General features: G+C 40.2%; 1 protein-coding gene and 1 non-coding gene across 2 annotated transcripts; one reads left to right on the top strand and one right to left on the bottom strand.

Annotated features, from left to right (window-relative positions):
- The first annotated feature begins 18,608 nt into the window (after positions 1-18,608).
- LOC122006226 (probable xyloglucan endotransglucosylase/hydrolase protein 28) lies at positions 18,609-21,045 on the top strand. Its single transcript, XM_042561644.1, has 4 exons — positions 18,609-19,320; positions 19,433-19,533; positions 19,621-19,829; positions 20,385-21,045. The coding sequence occupies exons 1-4, from the start codon at positions 19,116-19,118 to the stop codon at positions 20,884-20,886; spliced, it is 1,017 nt and encodes a 338-aa protein (XP_042417578.1). The 5' UTR covers positions 18,609-19,115; the 3' UTR covers positions 20,887-21,045.
- An 817-nt stretch (positions 21,046-21,862) lies between these two features.
- LOC122007482 lies at positions 21,863-21,965 on the bottom strand. The gene has a single exon (XR_006118975.1). It is a non-coding gene; the product is annotated as a small nucleolar RNA R71 (small nucleolar RNA).
- Between the last annotated feature and the right edge of the window lie 339 nt (positions 21,966-22,304).

Below are 22,304 nucleotides of genomic sequence, written 5' to 3'. Positions count from 1 at the left end.
TCTGACATGGTAAGTGAGGTATGCCTCTTACCCCCTGATCAACTTTACTCTGGCATTAAGGCAATGACTAAATCCATGTATAAATTAGAAAAAGAAAATGCCAAATTAAAAAATGAAATTTTGGAAACAAAAGGAATTTTAGCAAAATCATGTCTAATAGAGGATTTTGATAAATTGAAAATTCACAATGAAAAACTAAAAGAAGAAATAGAAAGATTGAAAAAATATAAAAGTTCAAATATTTCTACTTTTAGAAATTATAGAGGTTTAAATTGGTATTATAGATTTCATCAAAGTCAAATTAGAAATATATCAAAAATCTATGTACCTAGGAAATACTTGGTTAACCCTGTAGGTAGGAATCTCTACTGGGTTCCAAAAACCTGTTTAATTTAACTTAGCATTTTCAGCAAGGAAATTAAACGACTAATTTCATTATGAGGCTTTGTCTAAGGAAGTGGTTGTTGCTCCAATAACCAAGAAGGCCTAGTGCCTCGCCACGACCTGGAAGCCAAGTATCGAAATGAAAAGTTTAATTGACTAACTGAAAAAGCATTAATTTAATTTACCTAATGCTTTAAAAGAGTTATTCAATTTATATAATTTATAATAATTTTTTTTGAAATTAAATTTTTTTTTAATTGACTTAGAAAATTTCTGAAAATTATTGACTTAGAAATTTTCTGAAAATTGACTTAGAAATTCTTTTTGGAAATTGACTTAAATCTTTTTAAATTAACTTAGATATTTTTTTTTAAACTTAGGAATTTTTCTATGAATACTGTCTTAGACATTTCTCTTTGAAAATTGCCTTAGAAATCTTTTATAAAAATTCACGTTAAATTTTTTGAAACATTGCCTTAGAAATTAATATTAATTGCCTTAAAAAGTTTTATGAAAATTCACTTAAATTTTTTTTACCTTAGACTTGTTTAAAGAACCCCTATTTTTAATGTGATCAAAGGGGGAGAAGAATGTTAAGTCTAGGGGGAGGTATATAAACTTTTTTTATGAAATATCTTTGGACTTAATTACAAATAAATTATTTTTATTGCATCTGTTTTTCCCTAGCTTAACTTGGGTTGCTCACATCAAAAAGGGGGAGATTGTTGGAACCCCGAGGTGTTTTGATGTGATCAAACAAGTTAAGTTAGGTCCTGCGTTGTTTAACCCTTGTGTCTAAGTGTGCAGGAACTTAGGAACACAGGAAGTCGAGCGGAAGACGCGGCTAGCGAGAAGGACGGCACGGGAGAGAGCCGACGGGCTCGGTGCGTCCGAGGGACGAGGTGTCCGCGGAAGAGTACACCGGTGGACGAGAAGAACGTGCGCGGCGTTCGAGGGACGAGAAACCGGGAAGGAAGGCTGCTCGAGGAGAAGGCCGGAACATGGGTTCGGGTGAGCCCTATTCCGGATGGCCAAGATCACCCAAGCTAGTGGAGCCGGAACAGAAGATCCGGACCGAGACGAGCTGAACCGAAGCAGAGCGACCGGACGGAAAAAGTCAACCAGAGTTGACTTTTGGGGTCCGGGGCGCCCGGAACCATCCGGGGCGCCCGGAATGTGGCTTTTGACCAGATCGAGTCAAACTCGATCTGAACGTTGGGGGATAAAGTTTTATCCCCCCAGGGCGCCCGGAACCCTTCCAGGCGCCCCGGCTATAAATATAGCCTTGGTCCAGAAGCAAATCAATTAATCAGAACGACGAACTTGTAATCAACTTCTGTGTGCTTTACTCTTCTTCTTGTACGTTCAACGCTGTAAGAGGCTACTCCGCCCAGAGGAGAATCAGATAGTGCGCTTTCTTTGCCTTGGATTAGCAATCCTCTGATTGCAAACCAAGTAATTCCTCTGTGTCTATTTTCTGTTTTAATTAGTCTCTGCTTTTTTAATTACAAGTTCTTTTAAGTTAGTTGAATATCCGAGAAGGGTTTTTGTTTTATTTTGTAGGGCAATTCACCCCTCCCCTCTTGCCGGCCTCCAAAGGGACCTACAAAGGCCACAGCTCTAACTGGAAAGGGAACTCCAACAGCAAGCGCAAATCAGGGAGTGACTCAAAAGGAGGACCATCTAGCAAGCGACCCAGTTATCCAAAGTGTGCCACTTGTGGGAAATTCCACCCAGGGGTTTGTCGCAAGGGCACACGAGGCTGCTTTGAATGTGGACAAGAAGGGCACATGACCAAGCAGTGCCCGAACAAGACCGGTCTTCCTCAGCCACAGCAGATCCAGTATGCAGGCCAGCCAGCTCAGTTACATCAGATGCAGGCCGCTCTAGAAGGTCCACTTATCAGCCAGGGCCGATTAGAAGCCCCTCCAGCTATGGCGAACGCGAGGATCTACTCACTCACCAGAGAGGACGTAGCAAATGCCTCGACAGTCGTCATAGGTCAGATTAGCATTTTTCAGTATAGTGCTACTGTTCTATTTGATACTGGGGCAACCCATTCATATATAGCCAGGGTGTTCTCCGAGAAATTAGAAATACCCCCAGAGGTACTCAGTGGTCAGTTTCTGACGGCACTACCTTCAGGAGAGGTCATGGCATCCACGCACTGGCTTAGAGCAGTGCCAGTCATTATAGCAGACAGGGAACTCTTCTGTGATCTGATCCTGCTGGAAATGACTGACTACGACGTCATCCTTGGGATGGACTTTCTGATCAAATACGGTGCTTCCATAGAGTGTCGTAAATAGAAAGTCGTATTCCAACCCGAAGCAGAAGCACAGTTCGAGTACATCGGAGAACCAAAGAGAAAAGCCAGAAAATTTCTCTCAGCTATGAAGGCACAGAAGTTGATGGATTCGGGATGTACGGGGTACCTAGCACATGTAGTCAATACCAGCCATGACGAGGCTAGCAGAGGTCCGAGTTGTATGTGACTACCCAGCAGTCTTCCCTGAAGAGTTACCAGGCCTAGCACCAGTCAGGGAGATTGAATTTGAGATAGAGCTCTTCCCCGGCACCAATCCTATTTCCAAAGCGCCCTACCGCATGGCTCCAGCAGAACTGAAGGAACTTCATGAGCAGCTACGGGAGCTACTTGACAAGGGCTTCATACGCCCTAGTCACTCACCATGGGGAGCGCCTGTGCTATTCGTGAAGAAGAAGGATGGAAGCATGCGGCTATGTATAGACTACAGAGCACTGAATCAGGTCACGATCAAGAACAGATATCCTCTTCCCAGAATAGATGACCTGTTCGACCAGTTAAAGGGAGCAGCAGTGTTCTCAAAAATTGACCTCAGATCAGGATATCACCAAGTCAGAGTCAAGGAGGGTGATATACCGAAGACAGCATTCAGGACCAGATACGGACATTACGAGTTCGTAGTCATGCCTTTTGGCGTGACAAATGCTCCAGCTACATTCATGGATCTCATGAACAGGGTATTCAGGGAGTATTTAGATAAGTTTGTTATTGTGTTTATCGATGACATTCTTATCTACTCAGGAACTCAGGAAGAACACTCAGAGCACCTGAAACTAGTATTGCAGACCCTTCAGCAGAACCAGCTATATGCCAAGTTCACGAAATGTGAGTTTTGGCTAAATCAGGTGTCCTTCCTGGGTCACGTCATCTCAAAGGATGATATTATGGTAGATCCCAGCAAGATAGAAGCAGTAAGTAACTGGAGGAGACCTAAGAACGCCAGCGAGATTAGGAGCTTTCTGGGATTAGCAGGATATTACAGAAAGTTTGTAGAGCCTCCCCACTGACAGCTCTCACCAGGAAGAACAAGAAATTTCAGTGGACAGAGGACTGCGAGAACAGCTTCAGCGAACTCAAGAGGAGATTGACTAGTGTACCTATTCTGACACTGCCAGAAAATACAGACAGCTTCGATATATATAGTGACGCCTCTAAATTGGCAAGATGGCAAGGTAATCGCCTATGCCTCCAGACAACTCAAGGATTATGAGAAGAACTACCCTACTCATGATCTTGAGCTTGCAGCAGTAGTGTTCGCTCTCAAAATTTGGAGACATTACTTGTATGGAGCTCAGTGCAGAGTGTATACAGATCATCAAAGTCTGAAGTACTTCTTCACTCAGAAGGATCTGAATATGCGACAGCGCAGGTGACTAGAGCTAGTCAAAGATTATGACATAGACATCCTCTACCACCCAGGGAAAGCCAATAGGGTAGCAGATGCACTTAGCAGAAAATCCAGCGCTACCTTATTATCTCTAGCAGCCATGTCACCACCCCTACAGAAGGAGATCGCGGATTTTGGTCTCGAACTCATCGTCGGACAGCTCTCTACTATGACCTTAGAGTCTACCTTGCTTGGTGATATTCAGTCAGCTCAGGATCAGGACCCTGAAATTCAGAAAATCAAGCAAGGGCTAACAGAATCAGAAAGTAGAGAATTCAGAGTGTCCGATAGCGGGGTGTTGTATTTTGGTGATAGACTCTGTGTTCCAGATCAGGAGGAGCTACGGAGATAGATTTTAGATGAGGCTCACAGGACTCCCTATGCGATGCATCCAGGCTCCACCAAAGTGTATCAAGACTTAAAGAAATGTTTTTGGTGGCCCGGGATGAAGCGAGACATCGCCAGATATGTTAGCATCTGCCTCACCTATCAGAGGGTCAAGGCAGAACATCAGCGACCAGGAGGAGTTCTGCAGCCTATACAGATCCCAGAATGGAAGTGGGAGGATATCTCGATGGACTTCATAGTGGGGCTACCCAGAACCACGAATGGTTTTGATGCCATCTGGGTAATAGTCGACAGGTTGACTAAATCAGCCCACTTTTTAGCTATCAAGATATCCTACTCCATGGAGAAGCTAGCTCAGTTGTATCTCCAGGAGATCGTCAGATTACATGGAGTCCCACGAACCATCATTTCAGACAGAGACAGCAGATTCACATCACACTTCTGGGAGTGTGTACAGTCAGCATTGGGCACCAAATTGAAATTCAGCACAGCCTTCCATCCTCAGACAGATGGTCAGATGGAGCGAGTAAATCAGGTACTCGAAGATATGCTCCGAGCGTGTGCCCTAGACTTCAAGGGAAGTTGGTGCAAATATCTGAGCTTAGCAGAATTTGCATACAACAACAGTTATCAGGCCACTATCGGCATGGAACCTTATGAGGCACTCTATGGGCGGAGGTGCAGATCACCAATCTGTTGGTATGAGAGTGGTGAACAGAAGGAACTAGAGCTTCAGACAGATCTAGTGGCAGATACCACAGAAGCCATACAGCAGATTCGCCAGAGGATAGAGACAGCACAGAGCCGCCAGAAAAGCTATGCTGATACACGACGCAGACCCATAGAGTTTTCAGTTGGGGATACAGTTTTCCTCAGAGTAGCTCCCATGAAGGGAGTCATGCGTTTTGGGAAGAAGGACAAGCTAGCTCCCAGATATGTGGGACCATACCTTATCACGAAGAGAGTGGGCAAGGTAGCATATGAGCTAGAGCTACCTCAGGAGATGTCAGCCGTCCACAACGTATTTCATGTCTCCATGCTGAAGAAGCATATTCCAGACGCCACCCAGGTGATTGAGCCCCAGTGGGTACAGGTCCGTGATGATCTCAGCTATGACAGTCGGCCTATTCAGATAATAAACCGAGCGGTAAAGAAATTACGGAACAAGGAAGTACCATTAGTCAAAGTCAGCTGGCAAAATCACACAGCAGCAGAGGCGACTTGGGAGACAGAGGCCAGCATGAGACAGAAGTACCCAGAATTGTTTTAAGTTCGGGGATGAACTTTTTATAAGGTATGGGGGATTGTAAAGCCCGAAAATTCTCAAAATTGTTTTAGAAATATAGTATGATTTTTCTGGAATTTTTAGATATTTTTCCGGAATTTTCCGAGTAGCGGAAGTAGAAAAAATAATTAGAACCGTAAAATAGCTTAGGCGGGAATCGAACCCGAGACCTATGGTTTACGGGTAAGTTTAGTAACCGGTGAACCCAGCAGGGCCGTGCTGGAAGAAAGAGGAATCAATTATATTTATATTAGAGTTGGGCCTATTTACCCACTTAATATAAATAAGAACTTAAGTTGGGGTTTGGTTTATTTTCAAGTTGGTTCGGCAATTCCTCCTCACGAAAGCCTCACGCCACTTTCCCTCTCCAAACCCTCAACGCCGAACACCCCTTCTCCTCTTCCTCTCTCGGCGCCCAAGTCCCAAGGGCTCTCGGATCACTTTCCGGCAACGACTCCAACACGAAAGAGGTTCTTCTCCGCGAGAGGAACGCGAAGACGTGATCAGATCGTCGAGAGGATCATCTCCACCGGAACTCTAGCGAATAGAATCGTAAGAAATTACGATCAAGAAGTAAGAAACCCCTCACCTGCAGTATAATAGCTCCGTTTGGATTTTCTATGCATTAGATTAGTAATATGCAGATTTTTGTTGACATGTAGGGTGTTTTAACCCTCCTCTCAGATTTAGGGATTTAGTTGAGCACCTTTAGATGAGCCGGACACGCTTACCCTCTTCAGTTGGGGTTGTAGACGTTGTCGGGTGCCTAAAGGTGATCTCCCTAATAAAGAGGAGAGTTGGGGCACACTAAGTGTTCGACAAAATAACTAGATCAGTAAAAATACAACTTAGGCATTTTAATAGTACAGTTAAATGCATTAGAAGCGTTTAAAACAGTAAATCAGTTTATTTTAGCTATATGGGACTACGGTCCAATGGGTGGGCTCCCACAGTCGCCTCTAGGTTCAGATAACCTAGCTCTAGGTTCGATAACCTAGAAATAGTTAAACAAGTTAGCTATATTCAAGATTTTATTTTCTTGGAATTACTGGATGAGATATCCATTGGGTTGGACTCCCACGATCGTCCCTAGGTTTAGATAACCTAGTTAACCCTATTAGATTCGGACTTGCAAACCCGGTCTAGTTAGGGATGCGCGCAAGCAAGTACGTAGAAAAAGATGATTATGTATTTTCACTTATTATGTATTAGATTTCAAACTCAAAATCAATTATGCTAGTTGAGTTTGTTTCAGATTCTGATTTAGTTTCAGTTTAGCCTATATTCAGTTCGGTGTTTATTTGGTTGCTTTGCCAAGATTGCTTATGCCATGCTTATATGTTATGCCTTACGATTTCAGTATACCATGTCTTAGCAAGTTCAGCGCATATTTTCAAATGGCATGATTTAAAAGCATATTGCATCGAATGCATGATTTTGTGAGGTAGATGGTTTCTTACTAAGCTTTAAGCTTACAGATTCTACTTTTCCTTATACTGCAGATAAAGGTAAAGGAAATATGGACTAACAGAGGAAGCTGGAGGGCAATGCAAAGATGGTGTGTGTGGCAGGAACCGGAATCAAAGGTCCTTAGGGGACTTAGCAAGTTTAACCAATTAGAACTCTAGCAATTTTTACTTTCATACACTTTCAATTGTTAAATGTGTTTAGTGACTTAAAATGCCATGAACCAGTGAACCTTACTCTAGCTTAAGTCTAAAATTGTTATTACATGTTGTTAGAATAGTTATCATGCATGGGATAGTTGATAGGTGGAGTCTTGGCACAACCCAGGGGCTGAAATCGGAGTTCAGATTCGAAATCGATCCATGAATCGATCGGGCTGTTGGATCGATCGGTGACCGATCCGACAGACTGATATGTTATCAGATTCTCATGGATCGGACCGACCGATCCGAGGCAACAGAGACATGGGAGGTGATCGGTCTACCGACCGATCAGGTGCTCTGGATCGGTCGGTAGACCGATCCATGTGTGCAGACGCACGGAGGCTCACCGATCGGTCGGTTCGACCGATCGGTGAGGTCTGGATCGGCCGGCGGCACCGATCCAGCGTCTGTACAAAAGAAGAAGAGAAGCTTTTGGATCGGTGCCGACCGATCCGAGACTTCTACCGTGCAAGATTTGGATCGATCCGTGATCGATCCAGATCTAATCGATCTGTGGATCGATTGAAATGCCTGATTACAGCTAGCAGGTCATCCGGGAGGCATAGGTTGTCTCCCCTAGCAAGTGTACAACTCCTAGGTACACCCAGAGCATTAAGTTTTGATCTGTTTAGTAGAAAAATTTTAATTAGCCTACCTTTCCGCACAGTATAGTTTAGCAATAACTGTAGCGATTTGCCTTACAGCCTAGTACCCAGAAGGCGGGTCGTTACAGAGACTAGCTTGCACTGTCTTGGACTGAATCACCTTCTTGATGTCTTTCTTTGTGAATCCTTTCTTCTTTTTGTAGAGTTTGCGTACTAGGTTGACGATCTCGACTGTGATCTTGTCTTCATCATCTTCTAAGTCCGATTCATCTTCGAACTCAAGTTGGGTTATGCACTTTGCTTTTGGTTCTTGGGTTCTGCTTGTATCTGTAACCAAAGCAATACCTTTCTTGGCTGGACGTGCATTAATCTGTTCGTGCAATTCAAATTATGAAAATAACTCATCTAACTTAATTGATGAAAGATCATTGGATACTTTGTAAGCATCTACCATGGATGCCCACAAAGTATTCCTCGGAAAGGCGTTGAGTGCGTACCTTATTACGTCTCGATTCTCCATCTTTTATTCGATCCCGTGGAGTTTGTTCAGTAGATCTTGTATTTGCGCATGAAGTTGGCTAACTATCTCATCTTCCTGTATTTTTATGTTATATAACTTATTTAAAATTAGATCGCGCTTATTTACTTTCGTATCTGAGGTGCCTTTGTGCAGCTTTAGCTTCTCCCTTAGTTCTTTCATGTTTGAGAATGGACCAACTCGGTTCAGATCTTCCTTTGTTAGACCATATTGAAGAGTACACGTTGCTTTGGCATTGGCCTCGATCTTTTTTATTATACTTGCATCCCAATTCTCGCATGATACCGGTTTTCCCGTGCCGTCGAGTGGGATTGAGATGCCAATTTTGATGATCATCCACATCTCAAATTGGGTCTGGAGGTAGGACTCCATTCGGCCCTTCCAGTAGCCGAAGTCCTCGCTGGAGAAGAGAGGCGGGCGGGCTCTGCTATAGCCTTCTTGATGGGCCATTTAAGAAGAAAAATCTCACACAAAATAAGAAACTTTATTCCAAGACTTGGTCTTGGATTAGTAGTGTGGGATAAAAAATAAATGCGTGAACTCGAGTGGTGTTGCACCAGCTTCGAGAGAAAATTTCGATTGCGATAAAAATAGATCAGAAGGCGACAATTTTACTAATTTCGATCAACTCCGAAAAATTAAAAATTACCACGAAAAATTTCTTGAATGGTTGTTTCACCAATTCGAAGCGACCCCGCTCTAATACCAATTGTAACGACCCGACCCCTTGGCCCCTTGGGCGTCCCAACTGGCGGCCCATTTGGCGGCCCCTTGGCGGTTCCTTGGGCGGCCCCACTGGCGGCCCAACTGGCGACCCCTTATGTCGTCGACCGACGACCCTCGGCCGTGTCGTTACTCACTAGGTCTTCCCACCCTTGGCTAGTGGATTTTTACCTTTCCCAGGATTCGAACTCTAGACCTCCAGGATAAGTACTAGAGTTTATGAATCCTGGTAGCCAAGTGATCTAAATTGTCACGCCCCAGAAGAGTCCTTGCCAGAAGAAATTTCGGCAGCATCTCCCCTGTACGGGTGACAATCTGAGACATATCTACAATGCCCTCAGGGCCACATATACCTCGGCCAACACGGCCGAAATAATAACAATAAAATAACTAAACAACCACGCAATTATATATGTAGCAGCCCACTCGGTTGTACTAAAACCAAAACACAGCGGAAAATGATAGAAAACCAAATACAAACCAAAATACAAGACTGCTAGCCGGCTAGGCTTACACAACCATCAAACAACACAAAACACTCCATAACAACACTCCAACGCCAAAACCAGAATATACAATGCTAAGTACTCTTAATACACAAAAGAAATAAAAACATAAATGAAACCGGTAAGTCTTCAGATGTGACGTGGGAACCGGCAGACAGGATGCTCCAAGCAACTCCGTAAACAACCTGGTACCTGGAAATAGTGTCCACGGGGGTGAGTTCAACAACTCAGCAGATACCTAGTTGACATGTATAGTAAACTATAACAAATAGTAATAACTATGGAGTACAGTCTCCTGGACAAAAGATAGAAGATGCACAATAGAAAAGGCTGAAGAGAACTGTACTCACCAGGGTCTCCTATCAGAATAGTCAGGTCGTCAGACCGAGAGTATCATAAATCCTGTATGCATGTCAAACATATGCATCCATCCAAATGCAGTATATAAGTGCAGCAAACACAATCAGTAAATGCATAAATGCGTATGATGCTAATGATGGGTCCCGGTCACCCCCGACGCCAGTCAGCCATCTCACACACGATGGTGAGACCGAGTGGGTAGGGCTGTGAGAATCGTGCACTCTGCCGTCACTGCTCCTGATGAGTGACCGAGTGGAAGGGATGCTGTCTGAGTACACCTATCCTCCTACCCCAAATCATAAGTGGGGGAGCGCAATGCTCTCATCTCTAGGTATACGATGACGGGGAGGGATCCCTGACGTGCTACCACGCCACACTACCCATGAGCGGACCAACGGAGCACCGACAGAGTAAAACTGACGTGCTACCACACTGCATCACGCTACCCATGAGCGGACCAGCGGAGCACCGATAGAGATGAAACTGGCGATGTGCTCAACAATAATGGAGCAGACTATCGGGCAGCATGCAATCATGTGAATGATGCATGACACTAAACATGACAGAATCCTGAACAACATAGCAATATCCATGTATATATAAAATGTGTACCATAGGACAATGAACCAAATCAAAAGTACACAGACCAGATAAGGTATAAAAACCTAGATCCTGAACATAATAAACACATGGTTGTGTCACTACCCCTATAAGCATGTATAATCAGGTAGGTACTAACATGAAGTGCATAATAGGTAAACAAAACAAGCATGTAATAGGTATCGAGTAGTGACCAACTGAAGCAAAGATGAACATAATCATTATTAAAGGTTATAACCTACTAAACATATCAACATGACATTATCAAAGATAAGTCAAGGTACCCAAAGGAGTCCTTGCCAGACAAAAATCCGGCAACATCTTTGTTGTACCGGTGACAATCTAAATCAATACATACATCCATAAGAATACATAAGCTCACACGGCTAGAATATACACAACCACGTAGTTATATACTCAACTTACTCGGCTGGAACAAAATATCACAACCACGCAGTTATATATATTAAACAACCCACTCAGCTATACTAAAAACACACAGCGGAAAAACAAAATGAAAGAAAGCCCATACAAACCAAACAACAAAGACTGCTAACCGACTAGGCTTACACAACCACAACAAAACAAATACAACAACAAAAGCAATGAAATAACCACATGGCTAAATACCAATATAATGCCAAGCGATAAGGAATATATGAAAGGAAACAAGAGCGAAGTAAAATTGTTCTCTGATGTGACGTGGGACCGACAAACAGAATACTCCAAGTGACACGGTATATCTATGTGCTAACCTGAAAATAACAAGAAAAATAAAGGGCAGTGAGTATAACATACTCAGCGGGTATCGACAGACATACATAGTAAAATATAACTACTAGTGATAATCATGGAGTACAGTCTCTTGATCAATAATAGGAAATGCAAAAATTGAACAACAGAGAAGAACTGTACTCACCAGGGTCTCCTATCCTAATATAAGGATCGTCAAACTAAATACATCATGTCCCTGTATGCATGTCAATCATATGCAACCACAAAAAATGCAGCATCAAATATGCAGCAATCACAAAACAATAAATGCAATCCATGCATATGATGCAAATGACATAGTCACCCCTGACGCTAGTCAGCCACCTCACACGCGATGGTGAGATCGAGTGGGTAGGGCTATGACAACTGTGCACTCTGTTGAGGTTACAAGGTTGCAAACATAGCCCCACATTGAAAATATATTAGAAAGATCATGGATTTATAAGAGAAAGATATCTCCATTGGTATGAGGCCTTTTGGGTAGAGCCCAAGAGAAAAACCATGAGGGCTTAGGCCCAAAGTGGATAATATCATGTCATTGTGGAGATATCTAAATTATTTTCGATCCTATAATTGGTATCAGAGCCCGGACTGCCAGAAGGACTAACCGCCGACTGTGCACAAGAGCCATGGTCCAATTGAATCATGCGGGTGGAATATTGACCTCGAACAAAGAAGTGGGGGCTCCCGTGTCTGGATCAAGAGAACCAGACACTAGGCAGGAAGTCCTAGTTGTTGCTAGGCAAGGAAGTCCTAGTAGATTGGGTGGGCCAAGGGGCAGGAAGTCCTAGTGGGTCGAGGATCGAACGTTAGGGAGTCTGTGGTCCTTTGTTTGGGGGGGGGGGGGTTGTTGGGATTGCAAGGTTGCAAACATAGTCCCACATTGAAAATACATGAGAAATATCATGGGTTTATAAGAGAAAGATATCTCCATTGGTATGAGACCTTTTGGGTAGAGCCTAAGAGCAAAACCATGAGGGCTTAGGCCCAAAGTAGACAATATCATGCCATTGTAGAGATATCTAAATTCTTTTTAATCCTACATGTGCTCAACAACAATGGAGTCGACAATTGCTCAACATGCAATCATACAAAATGGTGCATGACACTAAACTATGTAAATCATGAAAAATACCAGCCTCATCATAATGTGTACCAAAAAGGAAACCAAGTCCATAACAATGATCTAGGTACACATGGCAGAAAATAAACCTAGGTACACATACTAAGTAATAAACCTAGGTATATCTGTCAGGTAATAAAACTAGGTACACATACCAAGTGGTAAACTAGTAGCTAGACCTATATCTGGTACTGCATTGTATGTCACTACTTCTCTGAACAAAAGTACACATGGCAAGAATCAAGAAGACATAAGCAGAAATGCACAACAGATAACACTATAGACATACTACAGTATCAAGCAGTGACATATCAAAGCAGATAATAACATAACCATTACTACTAGTTATAACCTACTAAGCATATAGAATGACAATATCAAAAGAGATAAGTCGAAGGTACCCGCCTCAAATATAGCGCGTGCTAAAGAAATCCCACGTCGAGATGCTCATTTCGAATCAAAGTCCTACAAATCACATAATGCATGATATAACTAGTCAAGTATGAACTAGTTTGCTAAATCCATCATGGACCAAATAGCTAACTTAACCCCTAACCTGATTAGGAATCTATATCTTAATTCTTTTTCAATTATTAATCCCAAATCTGGTAGTTAACCAATCCCATTAATCCTGTTAGGTTTAACTCAATTCATACCCTCTTATCATTTCACAACTCAATCTGTAGCTCAATTCAAATCAATTAATCCACAACTAAATCATTCATCCTTTAAACTAATTAATAACCACTTATTATCCATAACAACTAGTTAACAACTACACCGTTCCAATTTAAATCTACATTCATGTATGAATCAAACCACAACTTACTCAAATTTGAGTATCCTTCTATCACCTCGCAGCCGAAGAAGTGGTCGTCGGAAAATCCTAGTCGGAGCAACCATGAAGCTACTGCCCTCTATGTAAATCATCCACAATCCGCACTTAGTATGGTTCCTACATTCCAAATCAATCCAAGATTAACAACTAAGTGTAGATCAATCACCCATAAATCTAATCATCTTTAGGTTATACCCAATCTAACAGTACCTAGCTCTTCCGATGATAGCTCACGGCAATCGACAAGGTCACTGAGTTGAGATTCAGGGGATGCTTGATCTGACTGCCGATAGAGACCACAGCCACCCGTGGCTAAGATCCAGCTACATCTAGTCATGATGGAGATCAGAGCTAGGGCTCGGGAAGGTGGAGCCTATAGCTAGCTGGCACATCTGTCAACCTTTGGTCAAGACCATCGTCGAGGGAGGAGTGGCCAATGGCGACGGGTCAAGGACGACAACATTTACCAATCGAAGCTAGGGCTTGGATCCTTGCCCTGGCCAATACAACCAGCCCGTGCAGAAGTGGCAACTCAGATGTAGAAGGAGCAATAGGGAAGCGGAAGGGTATCGGAGCTCTCACTTGTGGTGGGGGAAAAAGGCCGGCGACATCAATACTTGGCAGCATCGGCGTCTCGTGGTGGTTTGCGTAAATGCTCGCCAATGGATCGAGCTCCTGAGTGTGAATGGAGAGTCGACAGTGAGGTGGAGAAGGAGAGGATTAGGAGAAGGCGGAGGGCGTTAGGGATCGGGGAAGATATAGAAAGGGGATCGGCGTCGCGATGAAGAAGAAGGAGATGAGGAGGTGTCGACGTGAGAAGGGAATCGGGTAGGAGAAGAGAAGATTAGGTTTTTATAATATGAACTTAGGTTTAGGCAAATCAAAATATAAGTTTATTCCTCAATCAATTCCCATTAAATGGTTATTCCAAACATGTTTTTTCCAAATCTATAAATTCATCCTCTCAAAATACGTTATATGAGATCCGAAAAATTCCTAGAAAATTTCTAAAAATTCCATTAAAATTATTTATCCATTAAACCTTATTATTTTATAATAATAATAATAATAATAATTATTATTATTATAATTATTATTATTATTATTAATATTATTATTATGATATTTTACATTCTCCCCCACTAACAAAAATTTGGTCCCCAAATTTTCATTATTTACTATCAACAAGTACTAATAATAGATAAACAGTATAAATGCTGAACAGAAATCCTACCCACATACCTCAAGTAAATTCATTTTTTTTAATCAAAACATCTAAAGGCATCTCCAATGGAAAAACCTCAAAAGTGAGGTTTTCCCATTTTCAATGTGCTACATCATTGCCACATCAAAAGTAAAAACTTCACTCTTCTCTTCACTATAAAAAAACCTCCTTACAACTTTTTTATGGATGTCACACTTAACAATTCACATATCTTTAAAAAACCTCAATTATTTATTAATGGATCACTATTATATCACCTAATTTGTTAAAAATAATATTATAAATTTAAAAACATGAAATAAATATTAAATAATAAATTATTATAAATAATTTATAAAAAATAATCTTTTCTTGAATGTACTTGTAGCGTGTCAAAATATGCTGAACTAAGTCAGCTTGAAGCTGATGATGTACTTGATTATCACATAGCTTGCAGTTTCTTCGAAGGTATTCTTATACTCTTGGGTAGAGCCTTGAAATATCTGTGCTAGAGGATCTTTTTCATCATTCAACCAATTACTTATTGCATCTCCTCATCCTCAATAATCATGTTGTGCATAATAATACACGTATACATGATATCCTTCAAGTTATTCTTATACCAAAATCAACTTGGACCTCTGATCATTGTCAAACGAGATTGGAGTACTCCAAATGTTCACTCGACGTCCTTTCTTGTAGCCTCTTGTCTTTGTTTGAACATTTTTCTCTTGGAATCTTGGGTGCACGGAAAGTTCTTAATGAAAGTAGCCCATTCTGGATAAATCTCATCAGTTAAATAGTACTCTTTTGTATATTATATGTCATTTATTATAAAATTAATCTTTGGTGTATTTTCTTATAGAACTTTGTTGAATAAAGATGATTTATTAAGCACATTGATATCATTACGTAACCATGCAATTTCAAAAAAAGCGTGTCATATCCATAAGTCTGCAGATGCAACTGCTTCAAGCATAATTGTTGGGACCCCATGATTACCTCGAGTAAACTAGCCTTTCCAAGCAATAGGGTAATTTCTCCATTCCCAATGTATACAATCAAGGCTACCCAACATATCAATAGAACCATGTCTCTGTTCATGCATTTCAAGCAAACGTTGGATGTTAGAAACATTAGACTTTCTTAAGTATTCTGCCCCAAATACTTCAATCACTCACTGATAGAAGTTGACCAAGTAATCTAGAGTAGTTGTTTCACCCATACATAAATATTCATCACAAATGTCGATAGGGGATCTATACGTCAATTGACAGATAGCGACCCTACATTTCTGAAGGGGTGACAAACCACGTCTTCCCGCTACATCAACCCTCCATTTAAAATATTCTGAATGATGTTGCAAGACATTGACATGCTAATGAATACAATTCTCTTCGCATTCAAAATCGCAGTCGAAATACTTCATCAGGATATACCGGCTGATCAGAGAAGTAATCATTTATGAGGTGATCATGCCCGACTTCACGATCTCGATTTAAATACCTTCTATGAGTTCTGTTGGAAGAACTTTGAGTTGCTAGAACTTTCTTATCTTCATGCTCTAGTATCATCAGCGCCATTTGATCCATTCCATCTTCTGAATCTACCAAAAAATTTCTCCACTGATCATGGAGAATAGAACGCCTAGAGCGATTGGGATCGTGAGATATTTGAAATAAATGAATACTATCAATGTGGTTTGAGATGACAATGTTAGTAGAATAGAGGATTCTAGCTTCTATACATGAATATATAAACACATTTATAACGGTTAGTTTTATAATAGCTAGTTTGTAAGGGTTATTTTTATAATGACTAATTTGTAACAACTATTTTTAAACCGACTAGTTTTATAACGACTACTTTAGTAATGGTCAATTTTATCCATCTCTAGTTTGTTAACAACTATTTTTAAATAATCTCTTTGGTTATAGCGGTCAATTATTTCTCCTAATTTTAGGAAACTCATTTTAATACAAATAATATTAATATAGATAAAAATGAATTACATAGATGAAATAAAAATTAACAAATTTTATAAAGATAATCTTAAAAACATCCACTACATATCATATTTCTTTTTAATTTTCATAAAATTTAGATTGTAACTTAGGTTGATATTCTGTCATTTCACTAGTATATTTCATAAAGATTTCATAGTCTTTCATTGTCATCTCATGCTTTTACATCTCAATTCACTCTCTTTCGAATCCTTCTAATTTTTGCCATTTGTTATCAAATTTCATGTCATCAATGTCTATAGTTTTGAATTTATCCTTCCTTTTTACGACCTTTTGTCCCATTAGATGAGTATGAACTTCACAATTATCTACATTAATATGAGCATCTAGATTGGATGAGGATGTGTGCCCTCTTGATTTTGAGTTCTTGGATTGTTTGTAGCACGATGATCAACTATCTGTGGAGCATATTTCTCACAATCTCTGAAAACTTGTCAAATATGTTTATAATTAAAGAACTTGTTGCAATGATTTTCCTGCCATATTTTATGTGCTATCATGAGCACATTCTCATCTCTCTACTCGCTTTCATGATATGTATAAAAGTTGTTGTATATTGTTGTATATTCATTCACCATCGGATGGAGCCTATAGAAATGTGATTTTACCTTCACCCAAGGTCGCTCAAAAAATCCATTAGGCCAATACTTGTTATAGTAATCCACGATTCGTTTTCAGAAAGTTTGTTCCTTTTGATCATTATCGATGATTGGATCAATGCTAATATTGATCCATGTCTTTGCAAGGTGTATCTCTTCGTTCATTGACCACTTCGTTCCTTTGGTGTTACGCACATCCAAACTCCTTTCATTGCTCAACTCTGGAACCTCAGATGGTGTTACTAATTCTTTATCGGTCCTGAATACGTCTATGATGACCCTTCTTGATTCGTCTAAGAGTATGAATGAGAGTTATAGAGAAGAAATTCCATAAGAAGGGAGCGATATTACGAATTGGCTTGTCATAAATTGTCAATATTCAGGAGGATATATATCAAATGGAAGTTGAGGGATATTACTTGGAGGAGTCGGTAAGTTTTGAGAATTTTGAAAATTTAGAGGAAATTATAGAATATATGAAACATTTGAAAAATTTTGAGGATAGTATGTAAAAGTGAAAAATTAAGAATATTGAACATCAAGACGATTAGTGAACTTTACTTTGTGAAGTTGTATTTTCATAATTGAAAAAAAAAATTAAAATCTCCACTATAATTTGGATCAATTTCAAAAGAATAAAGGATGAAATGGATTAAAAAAATAAGAAAGGGTGTAGCATGAATGAGAAAATTTTATAAGAGATGATAGATATATATAATCTAAAATTGATGATAGTTAGAAAAAAAAACCAACGTTAAAAAAAATTAACGTTTGAAAAAACGAACGTTCAGAAAAAAAATATATTGAAAAACTAATTAAATCATATTAAAAATTAATAATTAGTTTTACTATGACCCATCAAAAGTTAAACAATCTGGGTTCGATTTATCGAGCCTAGCTAAAACTATAAAAAAAAAATTTGGCCACAATAGTGGCCAGCTTTTTGACATAGATTTCAAAAAGAAAAAAAAACCTATAAAAATCACCATTGGGGATGCCCTAACATCCTTAATTGTCATTAAGAAAGTTAAATCTATCATTAAACCTCAAAGTTATAACCATAAATTATTCTTTGAAATATCCGTCAGACTTGATAAGTTTGTATGTATTGCATCAACCACTTCAGCCATTACTAAGTTTTTTAAAGCATCACTGCTGCAATGAATTTGACAAATTGTAGGAACACAACCCCAGTTTCTTCGGACTATCGTTCCAAATTCTAACAAACCTTCAACTCAATATAAAACGTTCAAGATAGTCATAACGGATATCCTCATCGTCCTCCTGTTCAAAAGCAAAAGGCAGTGCGGCCAACATTTAGTCCAAGCTACGTGTCAGTGTTCAGAAGGAGACAGTGCCTTACAAAATTTCTATGTGGATAGGAAGCCACGAGGGAGATGAGATGACATTCCAGGCGGAGATGGAATGGGATCAGTGGAGAATGAACTGGATTGATCCCATGAAATTTGGATGCTCAAGGAAATGAAAAATCCCCAGTAGTTATAACTTCAAATTTCTTTTCGTATGTCAGAATCTGCACAGCGCACTCAAATTTGACGACCTAATGCGTGTACTTGTTCTAAATTGTTGGTTTTTTAAGAGAGAGCACAGCGAAACCCTTGCTGGAAAGCATCCAAGGAGAGAAGGGGAGGGAGCACTGCAGGCAAGAGCGACCTCCTCGATCCTCTAGACATTAAAAGGCACCCTTTGCTTGCTCTTCCCACGCCCGTCCCTTTCTTCTTCACAAGTCACAACCCAGCACAGAGAAAGAGAGGGAGGGGACAAAGGAGTCTCCTTTCTTCTTCCATTTTAATTTGAGAGATGATGAGCTCCCTCCTTCGTTTGGCCTCTTTCTTCTTCGCCTCCTGCTCTCCCTTGTTGGTCTTCGGCAAAGTGTCCACCGCAGCTCTGCAGAGTCTCCCGGTGCTCTCTTTCGAGGAAGGTTACACGCAGCTATTTGGCGACGGCAACCTCATCTTGCTCCGCGACGGGAAGAGAGTTCGCATCTCCCTCGACGAGCGAACAGGTTCGGTACCTCTCCTCTCCTCTCCTCTCCTTACCTCTTCTCTCCTGCTTCTTCAAAATTCTACCTTTTGAGCATTTCCACCACTAAAATGGACGATTTCTGAATGCTTCAGGGGCCGGGTTCGCCTCCCAGGATCTCTATCTGCACGGCTTCTTCAGCGCCTCCATCAAGCTTCCTACCGATTACACCGCCGGCGTAGTCGTCGCGTTCTATGTATGCTTCAGCATTATCTTCAACTTTCCCATGTCTTTGTTCTTGATGCTGCATGTATTTCCTTTGTTTTCAAATCTCATTTCGTAGATGTCAAATGGAGATTTGTTCACAAAGAACCATGATGAATTGGACTTTGAGTTCTTGGGGAACATAAGAGGGAGGGAATGGAGAGTTCAGACCAATGTTTATGGAAATGGAAGCACAGGGGTCGGAAGAGAAGAGAGATATGACCTCTGGTTTGATCCGACTGACGACTTCCATCGCTACTCCATCCTATGGAATCATGAAAGGATCATGTAAGCTGTTGAATCAGGAGAATACTTGATCATCTCATTCTAATGCAACCTCTTCTCCTTAATGATTTACTCAGTTGTTTGTAGTATAATTGTTGTTGTTAAACTTCCTTCTTGAAAGTTTGATGGTGAAAAAATCTTCACATCTAGTGTTTTAGTTATTTTGGCACACTTCCTCTCATCTTTTTGTTTGGAGTTGGAATGATTTAGTTTGTTTACAGTTGATGATAGCTAGAAGGGGAGTCTTGGCGTAATGATAAAGATGCTGCCACACGACTTTGAATTCATGAGTTTGGATCGGGGAATTAGTCTCTTGCAAAATGCAAGATAAGACTGTTTACAATATGATCCGACCATTCCCCAATACCCCACACTAGTGGGAGCTTCGTGCACATAGTTCATGATAGCTAAGCTACTCCTTCATTTTACATATGATTTGACCATGGTTCATCTATTTTGGTTTCCTCTTAAATCTACTGTTGTAAAGTATCATGGTAAAAAAAATATGTATAAGCTCTTATTTTGGATCATCTTGTATATATTTCTTCTATTGTGCAGATTCTACATAGATAACATCCCAATTAGGGAGGTACTAAAGGCTGAGGCCATTGGAGGATACTTCCCCTCCAAGCCAATGTCTCTCTACTCTACTATATGGGATGGTTCTAGTTGGGCTACTTTGGGTGGTAGATACAAGGTCAACTACAGATATGCACCGTATGTTGCTGAGTTTGAAAATCTTATCATCCATGGTTGCGTAGTAAATCCCATGGATCATTCTTTAGCTTGCGAGAGGCCTGACTCAGCCATGTATGGCTCAATGGGTATGACGTCCGAGCAAAGAGATCAAATGAATTGGTTCCGGAAGAAACATATGGTCTATTACTATTGCTTTGATCGTTGTCGATACCAAGTGCCTCCCCTTGAGTGTATCATTAATCGAATGGAAGCGAGGCAGTCATATGGAGTGGATGGTGTGAGAATTCACAATCATCGAAGGCAACAAAGAAGAGTCCAGCGCAATCATAGGCCAGTGACCACATCAGAGATTTCATTGTGAGCTTATTGCTTATTAGCATAGCTGGATTTCTACTGTATAGTACGAGTAAGAGAGGATGGTGCATGATGTAGATGCACTTAGTTTAGTAATGTTCATTCTACTTCCATGTTGGTTTGTAACCTTGGGTCATTTTCTTCCTATTAGATCTGGTTCATCATATTTGCATGTTGGTTAAACGCTAATGATTTGTTCACCTGAATTAATTGATCACGCACTCAGAAAAGAATGAAGTGGAATTAGACACTTTCTGTAGTTACGTTTCTGTAATTCTTAGGGGCTGCTTGGTTGGAAATGGGAATGGGAATGACAATGAGTATCATTAATTTAATGGGACTGTTTGGTTTAGTAAGGTGAATGAGTATCATTATAAAAGATGTTGTTTGGTTATATGCTATTTGGGAATAGGAATGAGCTAATAAAGAAGAGAGAGATTCGGTACCAAAAAAAAAGTCTGCATTTTTTTTTTTTGGTTTCAATATAGAGATTTTAGAGGGGAATGGATGATTGCTGGTAAATAAGTAATGAAACTAATGTGAAAATATGAAATCCTCAAACCAACCATCTATATTTCATTCCTTTCCCATTCCCCATTTATCAAACCCTCAAAACAAGCAGCAGCCCCTTAGTCTATAAATTTCATAGGTTACTTTCACTAGTTGCAATAGTAGTGTAACTAGAGATCTAGCATTACAAGACCTCCATATATATGAATAATTTCGAGCTAAAGCCTTCCCTACTTTCTATGGTATAACAACACCAATTTGGATCCGAATATGCATCTACAAGTATTTCTAGAATTTTATGAAACCCTAAAAATAAATGGTGTTTTTGCATATGCTGTTAGGTTGTAATTGTTCCCTTTTCCCTGAGAGGCAAAGTAATAGCTTGGTGGCATTCCTGACCCACAGGATGTATCACATGGGACCAGTTGAAGCAAAGCTTTCTCAACAAATATTTTCCTCCTAGCAAGATTGCACAACTCAGAAATCAAATCACAAGCTTTACATGAAAGAAAAATCTTTATTCGAAGTATGAGATAGATACAAGGGACTTCTACAACAATGCTCACATCATGGAGTAAAGAAATAGTTGATTATCCACACATTTTATTATGGGATCACTTATTCAACAAAGATTTTATTGGATTTAGCTATTGGAGGAGCTTTGATGAACAAAACGTTAGATGAAGCCTACAATATTATTTGATATTATTGTAGCAAAAATAAATGCTTTCTAAAAGATTTGAGGTAATTCGATAAAAGAAGTAATCACGGGAGAGGCACGAGTAAGTATGAGGTAAGTATTTTAGATCTTATTGTAGCAAAAATAAATGCTCTGTCGGAGAGATTTGATTCATTTAATATTAGCGATGTAAATATTGCTAATGTTTCTTGTGAATTTTGTGATGCAGCAAGACA

Source organism: Zingiber officinale, chromosome 7B (assembly GCF_018446385.1).
Source record: "Zingiber officinale cultivar Zhangliang chromosome 7B, Zo_v1.1, whole genome shotgun sequence".
NCBI lineage: Eukaryota > Viridiplantae > Streptophyta > Magnoliopsida > Zingiberales > Zingiberaceae > Zingiber > Zingiber officinale.
This window is presented reverse-complemented; position numbering and strand designations above follow the sequence as displayed.

Excerpts from the sequence above, each read along its gene's own strand:
- LOC122006226 (XM_042561644.1), top strand. The coding sequence starts at position 19,116 with ATGATGAGCTCCCTCCTTCGTTTGGCCTCTTTCTTCTTCGCCTCCTGC. Across the intron at positions 19,321-19,432 it reads CTCCCTCGACGAGCGAACAG|GGGCCGGGTTCGCCTCCCAG; the intron begins GTTCGGTACCTC and ends TGAATGCTTCAG. Across the intron at positions 19,534-19,620 it reads GCGTAGTCGTCGCGTTCTAT|ATGTCAAATGGAGATTTGTT; the intron begins GTATGCTTCAGC and ends CTCATTTCGTAG.